Source organism: Polypterus senegalus, chromosome 11, assembly GCF_016835505.1.
Source record: "Polypterus senegalus isolate Bchr_013 chromosome 11, ASM1683550v1, whole genome shotgun sequence".
In the NCBI taxonomy this organism is placed as follows: Eukaryota; Metazoa; Chordata; class Cladistia; order Polypteriformes; family Polypteridae; genus Polypterus; species Polypterus senegalus.
Genome location: NC_053164.1, coordinates 100,431,430 through 100,443,723, shown reverse-complemented (window position 1 = coordinate 100,443,723; position 12,294 = coordinate 100,431,430). Strand labels below are relative to the sequence as shown.

The window sequence follows — 12,294 nt, the reverse complement described above, 5'->3', positions numbered from 1 at the left end:
GACTGGGGACACCCGGAGTGTTTCCGGGGACACAGGAACGTGTCGGCGGAAGGTCGCTGGAGGACACCAGGAGCACATCCGGGTGCATATAAAAGGGGCCGCCTCCCTTCAGACAATGGCTGGAGTGGGGAGAGAAGGAGACAAGGTCTTGGAGGAGGAGGCAAGGAGGCTGCCTGAAAGAGAAGAAGGCACTGTGTTGTGGCCAAGACTTTGGGGACTTTTGGTGGTTGTCGTGCACTTTTGTAAACATGGAGCACCAAAATAAACGTGAGTTGGGTGACACTAACGTGTCCGCGCCAGCTACCGCACTGGTAATGTTACTAACAACTGCAGAAAATAGCCGAGCTTTTTTACAGTGTAGTTCATAGCATCATGAAAGAAGCATGCGTTGGCAATTTAACAATGGCTTTCTGTTTGTCAGGATACGGCAATACATGGATTTGTGCTTATTATCAACACTAGAGAAATTTCTCACTTTAACAATAGTAGGTATATTGAGCAGGATTTTGCAATTCAGTTATGTGTAAAGACTGTAATTATTTATAGTGAAATTATAATTATAGAGACATCAGAGTGTTAGAACAAGTAGGTACTTTCACTTATGCTTTTGTTAAAATAATACTATAGTCATTTGTTTTACAGGTGCAGTGATTAAGCATTACATATGCTAACGACATTCATTGCATTTTCTTAGTAATTATCTTATTCAAACTATTTGTAGGATCATTATTATTACATGTACAAAGTGTAGTGAATTTCTTACTGTTGTGTGCTAATCAACATGCAACACATCATCAATCTCTGGTGCCGTGATGAATGATTACAACTACTTGATCTCAAAACATCCGGCTTCCTTACCTGTACATTTCAGAACAGATTTGTGTCATAACCTAGCAGCATAACCAGTTATATTCAAGTACAACTAAAATTAAGACCCGTTTTCTGCTTTGGTAATATAGATTTTATAGACTTAATTATTCGCATCGAGAGGAGTCAGATGAGGTGGCTCGGGCATCTGATCAGGATGCCTCCTGGACGGCTCCCTGGTGAGGTGTTCCGGGCACGTCCAACCAGGAGGAGGCCCCGGGGAAGACCCAGGACACTCTGGAGGGACTATGTCTCCCGGCTGGCCTGGGAATGCCTTGGGATTCTCCCGGAAGAGCTGGAAGAAGTGGCCGGGGAGAGGGAAGTCTGGGCTTCTCTGCTTAAGCTGCTACCCCGCGACCCGCCCTCGGATAAGCGGAAGAGGATGGATGGATGGATGGATAATTATTCATAGTGTACTAATTGTAATTATTCAGGGCCTTAAATTTTCATCCAGCTTTTCATCTCTTTTATTCTTTATGTTAGTTCTAATTATGAAGTGCTAATAGAATTGCACAAGATTATTTGCACTTGAACTTTGTTTTCATTGTTCAGTGTTCTTAAGGTTGTCTTCTGTTTCTTTTGAGAACCACAAAGGCATTTGTTTATATTTCACTCCAATTTGTACCCGTATTCACTTAGAAGTAATGGAGCTAACTGGACTTCAAAGGGAGTAGGGATGTGGGACACACGAGGCAGCATGCCTTGGCAACAGAATATGTGCAGTAGTTTGGGCGAGTACGGCTAAGACGTACGGTTCGAGTCACACAAGACGACGACTGGCATCACCCGTCATCATCAAGTGAATGCTCTTCAATGCAAAAAATGAAGGATGAACAATTACACTACTGTCCTATTTCTTACACTTTGGGGCAGCAAAGAACATTTCTCACATGCCAGTATACATTTCTTTTTAACAAGTTCTTAAATATATGCCATTTTCATTCTTACATAACAATTTCTTGAACTTGACCTTTAAGTTCAGAAATACTCAGCACAGTAAGTGAAATATATCAAATAAATGAATAAAACCTGTGCATTTTATTCATTGCCGCAAGCACTGAGTGATGAGTTTGGCCTCTTCTGTTTAACTGGCTAGAGGTTGCTATGTTACTTCTGTCTAAAAAACTGATGGTTAAAAAAAGATTTGTTTTTCTTTTTTTTTTTCTTTTAAACCAAGGTCTCATCCATCCATCTATTACCCAACCCGCTATATCCTAATTACAGGGTCACAGGGGTCTGCTGGAGCCAATCCCAGCCAGTACAGGGCGCAAGGCAGGAAACAAACCTCGGGCAGGGCACCAGCCCACCGCTGGACGTGCACACACACTAGGGACAATTTAGAATCACCAAATGTCTTTGGACTGAGGAAACCCACACAGACACGGGGAGAACATGCAAACTCCATGCGGGTAGGACCCGAGAAGTGAACCTGGGTCTCCTTACTGCGAGGCAGCAGCGATACCCACTGCGCCACCGTGCCATCCACCAAGGTCTCATTCACATCACATTTGTAAACATTTGATTACTTTTTGTGATACATACAAAGTAGCCCCATTCTGGTTTAAGCTTTAGCTACATAGTCAGGTGAATCGATGATGAAGTCCCTGTGGACACTTTGTTTTGTTAGCTCTCTTATCTCTGAGTGTGCTGGAAAGGAGACATGACCTGTTCACTGGAACAGCATATATCAGTTGTGGAGCTGAATGTTCACACAAGCTGTTTCTAGTGGACACATGAGAGACTGGACGAACAATATCCCATAGGAATGCAATTAAAAAAATGGTGAAAAGGTGTATAGTATGGTCTCTTTAACCAATGCATCAAAATCAAGAAACCCTTCTGTCCATAACCCAGCAAAACCCAAGGACTGTGCAAATGTTTTAGAGTCTTCCTTTTGTCTTCCGACATCCATTTTTCAACATTTCCTGCAGCATCTACAATGGGGACTGAAGTATCATACAACATAGTCAGAAACTGGCCAATGTAATTCTCAGATCATAACTAACTATACCTGAGCATAATAACTACAAATTGAAACTACATTATTGTTGAATATCGTATGAAGAAGCACACATACGTGCACCTGTTTTTCTAGTAGGAATCAGGTTCTGCCAGCAGAGTTTACTAACAAAACAAGACCAGACTACATCTCAAACTTTATACAAATGTCTCCAAGCATACTATGTTAATGAACTAGCTCATTAAAGCCTGAGACACACTGTATGACAGTGAAAGGCAACCTTTTTCGAGTTGCGGCGCACTAAGTCCAAAAATTTTCTTTCGCGGTGCTGCCCATAAATAAAGCCGCGACGACACAATCTATGGACAATCTCCAATAAAAACAGTTAATTTTACAAGTTTGAAAGACATTTTATTAATAAAAGAATCATAGGAAAAATCTTAAATTCAATTAATGTGAACGTTGAGATTGTTTTTCAGCACATATGAGATTGACGCGAGGATCAATTTTCGAAAGACAGACGCGCATTTCCTTGTCGATCATTTGAAGTCTCTCGCATTTCTTAGACTTCATTTCCGTAAGTGTTCCGTTATCTGTTTTTCCAACATAAAATATTTTTTTTAAAACATTATCTTTTTAATCAATCAAAAGTTCAAAAACACTAGCAATTTTAAATATTTTACAAAAGTTTCAGATCTGGACAAGATGTCGATTGCAGGCATATCTGCTAAAGAGTTATCAGTTTAGTAAACAATATCCATACTGTTTTTATCGTGTTTAACTATTTCTACCTCCCATTGCAGCATTGTGTGCAGTGCATGAGATAATCCTGGAAGTGGTGAAACTCGAGCACACTGGTTCATTCCAAATTGCTAGTCAACATACCAGAAGGTCATTGGGTGGAAACTGAAGACTTCACAGTAAACCCACACAAACAACATAGAGAGTTCACATAAAAGGAGCAACACCTGGAATTAGAGATCGGGTCCATCACAGTGAACAGACAACACACATGCATCATCACTTTGTTAGCTCCAATAAACAAAAAGTCTCTAACTCAACTGATTGAACTTTTTGTTCAACTGGTACACCAAGTCCTTCTGCTGCTAAATAGCTTGTAAGCAACGAGGCCTACCAAAAAAGCAGGAATTAAAACCACAAGTGTCCTGGATCAAATCACGCTCTTAGCACACTGTGTGTGCCTGTACACTATGTTACAATATTTGTAAAGAGGACACATAATCCATGGGAGAACTTAGACTCATGAAAAGGTACAATACACAAGTCCTTTTAAAGTCTGGTTTACTCATTAATAATTCAACACACAATGCCCCACATAACGCTAGTCTCATTAATTAGATTGTAAAACATAACCTGGGAACTAATCTGGAATGAAAAACCCAACATATAACCTTTAGAAATGAAATCTGCAATTGAACATAATCCCATCTCCAGATACACACCTTAATGTCAGTATGGGTTTCCCTCTTTATTGGGTTCAATGGTCTTTGGATCCAAAACACATGTAATGTTTTCAAAAGCATGTGGTGTAGTGACAGGAGATTTTGATGTGCATCACTTTTATACCCATTTGACCTTAGACTACTGCTTAGAATATGCTAGCAGTGGATAAAAAGGAAAAAAAGCAAAAATATAACTGGTTACCATTTAATAAAAGAAACTCAGCCAATGTTCCATACTACCAACCAGGCTCTACATTCACTTCTTTCATTACAGGGTCATTACGTGTTCCAGCAGCACTACAAGAGCTAACTTTAAGTGGAATGCTACTGGATTCTGAAAATGTAATGCTTATGCTTAGAAAAAAGTGAACCCCTTAATTCAAGGGCATGCATGGGAAAGGCGCTATATAAATAAAATGTATTATTATTATCTTCTATAATGGTTGATCAACCTCTCGCGTGGCATGAAAAGAATGCCCCATCACTGCTCCTCACAAGACCACTTCAAGGTCTAAGGGCCTTCCTGATATGTACAACTCAACTTAGGTCCAATTCCAGCATCTGTAAGATATTGCAATCTGGATTTTAACCGTTTCAAAATTCTATTATTTTTTAATGTTAGGCATTCTTTCTTACGTTTGCAGGATAATAACCCAGGGGCACAATCAATGTTTGATTAAACTGTGTGTTCAGTGATTTTCAGATGAGCCTTGGTATGTGAACTGTCAGCTAGGGCTGCTTTTACCTACAATAAGGGTGTGATGAGAGCAACTGTATATGGAGATCAAATATGTCTAAATACCCATCCATCAGTTTTCTGAATCTGCTCTTACAGTTACAGAGTCACAGGAACTCAAAGTACATACAGAAGATATTGGGCTGAACAACAACAACATTTATTTATACAGTATAGCACATTTTCATACAAACACCAACCCTCAAAGGGCCTCCAGCCCACTGCAGGACAAACTCACTCACACTGGCCGATTTACAGTGACCAGTTATTCTAACCTAAATTCAGAATAAACCAGAGAACTCATTGATAAGCCACTTGAACAGAGACAGGGAGAAAAACATTGCAAACAGGCAGGAAAAGTGACCTGCCCAGGAATCAAACCCTAGTGTCCTGTTCTGTGAGGCAACAGCACTAGCCACAGTTTGTTATCTGACTTATATTTAACTTTCTAAGCAAGTCTTTTTTTTAAAAAAACATAATGTCTTTCTGTAGTGCACAGCATCCCAAGGCACTTTACAAGTAAAGCTGTTTACAAGCTGCAGCACTGGCAGGCTAAATGATTTGCTTAGTGTTCCACAATGGCACAAAGTCAGACCTGAACCCAAGAAAATTGTGGTCTACTGCTCAGTTACTTATGAATTACTTGTGACACTGGAAGAAAAGTCAATACCTCAACAGTCAAATGAGACCCACTGCACTGAATCTTCTACCATGAAGATTAAAAAAGCAGTAGGAATTATTTAAGCACGCTTATGGTACATAGAATGCCCAGTGGGGCCTCATGGTCTTTTGATTTTAGAACCCATGCCCACCGAGTATGTTGTTTTTTTTTTCTGTCTTCCTTGGCCATCTAAATATAGTAGCGGACTTATCATTAGAGACTTAAAAACAAATCTGTAAGTCAGGATTCTACTTTATCTAATATTTGAATATATTTCTTACGTTTAGGGCTGCAACGATTAGTCGACGCAATCAAAGACATCGACACGTCATAAACAGAACCTTCAACAAAGGCTCCAGTCACAAAGAACCGCATTGTTTTTTGTAACTGCAATGCACTACATGAACGTCAGGGGGTAGTATCGTTTGTTATCGTTTTTCAAGACTCCACACAGTCCTACCAATGAAGAAGAAGTCTGAGGAGAAGAATGTAGAGGAAAATAAACATTGCAATGGTGAGTCAGATAGAGGAGGGGGAAGGAGATGGAAAAAAATTGAGACAGAAACTTCCTAAAGTGTGGGAGCATTTCACCGAAAAAGAAAAAAAAAGTTGAATGCAGATTATGCAAAGCGGAGCCTTCTTTTCGCGGCATCACCACCGCAATGCACGAGCATCTGAAACGCAAGCATTCCTGGAGCTGTGATACCGCCGTCTCTTGAGAATTTATGCTGGCACTGTTAGTTAGCTAGGGTCAAATCAGGAAGGAAGGGAGAGCGTGAACAAGACTGAGAAAATAAAAGTGAAAAAAGCTAACTTTTACAAGTAAAAAATTTACACCTGATCTGTTCGTTTTAAAATAATATTGCATTAGTGCGATGATGTTTTCTAATTGGTACTGTTCAGGTCATACAATGATATCTTCAAAATGACAATATATTTGTCTCTTTCTTCCCCCACCCCAGTACTGCGCGCTGACACCAGAAGATGTGAGCTTATTCAGTGCTAGCAGCAGCACGCAGGTGGCCGGTTGCTTGTGCTATAACAAGCTTGACCTGGCGGCGATCAAAGCACATGTACTGTGCAAGGCATGTACAGGGTCCACTGAGAATAAAACAGCGTTCATGGCTCACCTTGCAGAAGAACATTATTTCCTCTGCATGTCTTTGAGTCCTGTGAAGACTGGGCAAGGTCGGGGAAAAAACGCGGTCACTGATTACAACCGCAAGAAGGTATACAAATGAATATGAATAATATGAATAATGTTGCATCCGTGCCACAATGTTTTCCGAAATGTACTATAAGGTCATAAAATGAATAATTCCAAATATCATATATACTGTATACCTCGGTCTCTGTTTTTTTGTCAGTGTGGCTTTGACATCACAGGCCATAAGGCACATACTAATTCAGCATACGCAGGAACAAGTGACAATGAGATACGAATAAGGCAGATTCGCCAGCATTTATGTTTAAGCATTTATCCATCCAGATCAGAAAATTTCCAGTACGATTGTCTCAACACCCCACTGACATCTACAGTTATTCCCAGTTTCAGATAAAAAGTAACCGCATCAGATCCCTGGGGGGCGGTAGTATGTATTGTGACTCAGAGAATAAAAGGGAACAAAAAAAAAAAAAAAAAAAAAAAAGGCAACTTTTACAAGTACTATACATTTACAGTGGCTGTTACAAATGTACGAGTATGCGTTTATTGTATAATATTAACAAATAGAACAACTCGCTACTCAAAACGGTAAATATACAAGGCAGTCAGGATCGAACCGGGGGATTCTTGATTACAAGTCAGCAATTCCGACCGCTACACCACGGAAGCTATTGTATCATCCTTGAATATTTTAGATAAGTGTTTATTTGATCTTTGCACATAATAAATATATTATGAGTGAGAGAGAGAGAGTTTATGCCTACATTTTGTCATTTATTACTAAAATATGAAAAACGTTTCTGTTTTAACAAGTTGAATGCAATTTTTTTTGTTTAAAGACTACATTCACTTTAGTTTGTATTGTTTAATGTATTTCTTTTTTATTGTGATGGTCACACTAATATAAAAACATCCGATTATTTTCAAATTCATATGTTTCACTGGTTGTTATTTTAATTTGATTATTATTAATTTTAATCGTGTTAATACAGAGACATCAGGGTGACATTCACAGGTGGACAGACGTGAGCAGATGAGGTAAGACATGCACTGGAGCTCAGAACTGGATGTGCAATCACAGGTCGCAGGCATGAAATAATCGTGACTAATCGAAAAAAAAAAATTGAACAATTAGTCGACTACTAAAATAATCATTAGTCGCAGCCCTACTTACATGTGTATTGATTTATTCTTATTTTCAGTTTTTGCCATTTCATTTACTCATTCATATTCTTATCTAATTTGTTTTTCTGTTCATTCAACTTTTTCTTTGATATCTTGCACTTTGAACTACATTCTTTGTATGAAAATGTGCAATAAAAAAAATAAATGCTGTAGTTGTAGTCTACTATGCCATCTTGCCTGCCACTCATCCTTCCATTTTCAAACCAGTGTAATCCATTGTTGAAAGTACACACAAACACTTATCACACATGGACCTAGGAGGCAATGTCACCTATACCATGATCCTATACTGACCAGTATTTTAACTGAGAACAACAAATGTGATTGATGTTGCCTAAAGCAATAGACGTCATAATGAAATCTAAAAAGAAAACAGCATAATGGCAATGGTGGAAAACACTCTTCTTGGCACCTATCCTGAGGTGGGAGAAGAGTTAAGAAAAAACATGAGCACTTGAAAAGGTTGAGACCTCCATTCTGCAGGAATAGCCTGCCTTTATCATGCTTTTGTTAAACATTAAGAGCAATCATTAAGTTATTTAATAATAAATGACATTTATATTGCGCTTTTCTAACCTACTCAAAGCACTTTACTGAGACAGTGGGCAACCACTGCAGTGACTAACAATGTGTATCACCTACCTGGATGATGCGACAGCAGCCATTCTTGACCCAGTACATTGACCACACATTAGCTATTAGGTGGTGAAGGAGTGAGAGTGACAGGCAGCCAACAAGGGATAGGGGATGATTAGGAGACCAAAATGCCCAGACCATCATGGGCATTCTAGCCAGGACATTGAGAAACATCTTGCACTTTTTAAAAAGATGCCCAGGGATCTTTTATAAGCACAGAGAGTCAGAAGCTGGCATTTACACCTCATCGGAGGGACAGCAGCATCTTTACAGCACAGGGTCATTGGGCTCCACACATAGACCATGGGGTAAGTGCCCCCTGATGTAGACTTTAATTATAACACGGGGAATTGTGTTTACAGGAGAACACGTTTACACAAATACATCTCATAACAACCACTGTAACAGTCAGTGCACAATCCATAACACTTACAGTATCCAATAACAATTCAACATTGTTCCTAAAACTGAGAGAATTTAAAATGCTCTGCAGGACGGTAGTGAGACCAGCTATGTTATATGTTTTGGAGATGGCGGCACTGACCAGAAAGCAGGAGACAGAGCTGGAGGTGGCAGAGTTAAAGATGCTAAGATTTGCATTGGGCGTGAAGAGGATGAATAGGATTAGAAATGAGGACATTAAAGGGTCAGGTCAAGTTGGACAGTTGGGAGACAAAGTCAGAGAGGCGAGATTATGTTGGTTTGGACATCTGCAGTGGAGAGATGCTGAGTATATTGGGAGAAGGATGTTAGGATAGAGCTGCCAGGGAAGAGGAAAAGAGGGAGGCCTAAGAGAAGGTTTATGGAAGTGGTGAGAGAGGACATGCAGGTGATGGGTGTAAAAGAACAAGATGCAGAGGACAGAAAATGTGGAAGAAGATGATCGGGAACAGCCGAAAGTAGAAGATTAAAGCTCTGAAATAAGAGATGTCTTAAGACTGTTGCTCTAGACCAGTAGTACTCCTGTTTGGTTTTAAACCCAACCAGCTTCTGCTTGTAATTGGACTCTGATTCTTTGCATTTATATAGCACTTTTCTCACTACTCAAAGCGCTCAGTAATTGCAGAGTCCCCTTTGGCATTTACGGGATTCGAACCGGCAACCTTTCGATTGCCAGTGCAGATCTCTAGCCTCAGAGCCACCACTCCGCCCGCAATGAACGCAATAAGGCAAACGGGTCGTTCCCTGTTTATGTTTTGTAACAGTTCAGTAATTACAAACTGGATTTACTCCACATTTTTACAGAGTAAAGCATGAACCTCTCTGTTAGACTGATGAGAATGTATTTTTTTGCTCTTTAGAATATCTTTTGATGTTCCAGTTATTTGGGGTATTTACTAATATGAAAAAAGTGGCTAACAGTGAAAATAGCTGCCTATTAGCGTGCAAGGTGTCTACTCTGCTCATCGTTAGTTGTCTCTATCTGAATATAATTAAGAGAGCAAACTGCAGAGAACAAGTGAATTCAAAAGAAAATTAGAAAAAAAACTGTTAAACATATATAAAGATAATGCAAAAAATATAAACATTCCTTGTATGCAAGTCTCGCACTTGCTGTACTTTTCTGTATGCAAAATAGGACAGCTAATTAAATAACGAGATCAGTTAAAGGTAAAACAGCTCACGGATTGTCAAACTGGGTGGCACGAAAACCTGCGGCAAGGGGGGTCGCCAGGATTGAACTTGAAAAGCACAGGAAACAGAAATCTACTCTAGCAGAGCATAGAAGGTTACGAACCCCATTTGTGCGAGTAAAGTGTAAACCTTTTTGAAAAAGTGTTAAGGAACATGCATCGAATTTTTGGTTTGGGTAAAAACGCGGCTACTACCAAAAGGGTCTGCGCCGTTGGTCTGCTTCCACATCTAAAGCAAACGCTGAACCCAAACCGCCAACCTGTCCAGGTTTAAAGTGCTGTCCCCTACAGCGCAGGGCAAACAGAAGGATTATTTGTACCCAGGCTATTATAACTGTATGCGCTAAAAATGGTCTGAGAGCCAATATGGTGGAGCGTAATGAACCCCTGGTAACTGTTTTATTTCTGCGTTACTGTGGCAAAAAAGGTTGTTCTAAATGCAACCACAACTGAGCTTCCGTATGTCCGACCAAACCCGATGCGGTTTCAGAAGAAATGGGCATTCCGATTTCCGTAGGCTGCGTAAACTGCGTGCACAGTCACAAAAAAGGTGCCAAGTGCCGTCGGGCGCTTGTTTTGTGCAGCCCGCACTTCAGTGCGCCCAGTCGCAACCTGCCGGCTTAGCTGCATTTCCTGTATCCAACGCCGCTCGCACGGAGCCCTTCCCTCTTCAACAGGTTGGGAAGCCCCCGAGAAAGTGTGAAGCACTTACCGTTTGTCAGCTCGTGTTTGATCGTCAGAGTGTCGTCCTGGACATCGGCGCTGTCACTACTACCGCCACTCGAATCAGCCATCGCGGCCAGTGCTGTCCGATAACAGATATAAATAAAAGCAATCCAAAGCCGACTGTTTGATTCTGTTTGCTAAAAAACAAATGTTTAGGAAGCAACACCTTTGGTTTAGGTCCCCATTGGCGCACAAGCTGGAATGCGGCGCGTCCCGACTGAAATGGTTGCACTGATTACTAACTGCAAATTTACATACACAATGTCCTGCAATTGCATTACTCCTTTCAGCCAGAAAGTAAAAGTCAACTCTTGTTCTAGCTTCGTAATTCGCACTGACAGCTTCGCTACGTCAGAATCACAAACAACTCCGCCGCCAATATAAAATGATCCTTTCTCCCCCTCGTCCGCTCACTTCTCAAAAATGATGGGACTCTCCTGTCGCGCTGCTGTAGTGTCCAAATTGGGGGGCTTTTCTTGAGCGAAGTTGGAGGGGGTGGGGGTCCGCCGCGTCGTTCTTTCACCTCCTCAAATCGCACCGACGTCTCCCTCCTTTAGACAATCCACATGAAAGCTCCGATCCTGCGCCCAAGTCAGTCCCCTTGGTGGAGGGAGTCAAAGATTTCTGCTCCCTCCCTCTCTGTGTTCCTCTTTACTGCCTCCGTGGTTCGTACCCCGAGTTATCGTAGTAATGCTTTCAAATAAGGGGGCGAAGTAGGTTAAAACAATCAAATCAATTCTTGCATGCTCTGCTGGGGGGCTTGATTGAGTCATCTGTCAAATATGTTCTCTTTTTTACTGCTTGCATAATTAAAAAAAAATCCCCTCACTGTCTTCTTTTTTATTGTTTCGCAGACCAGCTACGGAGGCCGATTGGCTTGCGCTACTTTCTTTTTCTCCCGCTTGCCCTGCTGGCTCAGTGTGACTCACGATCCGGCCCTCCTGCAAACTTAACTTTGCCTACTGGAAGTGGAAGGCGCGCCGGCCGGTAGGCGAAACCTCATCCCTACCTCCTCCTCCTCTGAATCCCGGGCTCTATAACGTGCCGCTCCCAAATGTGGGGGCGTTTAAGTGGCTGATTAAGTTAGGCCAAAAGGAGTGACATTTCTGTGACAGGAAGTGTTCGAAAATGTTCAGTAAGCCCCCCCGCCCATTCCCCGTTCAGGTGGACTACAAAGAGACTTTAGTCAAAAGATCTGTTGAAAAAGGCGCCCAAAATATTCATCACTTATGGTAGGGTCAGACTTCTTTTGGAAGACCAT

At 41.0% G+C, this 12,294-nt stretch overlaps 1 protein-coding gene across 2 annotated transcripts in view; it reads right to left on the bottom strand.

The window, feature by feature from the left end:
* The window catches only part of rps6ka4 (ribosomal protein S6 kinase, polypeptide 4), a 135,026-nt gene extending 122,964 nt beyond the window's left edge, over positions 1-12,062 (bottom strand). For both annotated transcript variants that reach the window (XR_005635592.1, XM_039769370.1), the window contains exon 1: positions 11,020-12,062. Coding sequence is in view for 1 of the 2 variants with exons in the window: in XM_039769370.1 (XP_039625304.1) it covers positions 11,020-11,101 (82 nt within the window). In the remaining variant the exon portion in view is untranslated. The remainder of the gene's footprint in view (positions 1-11,019) is intronic.
* Positions 12,063-12,294: the final 232 nt, after the last annotated feature.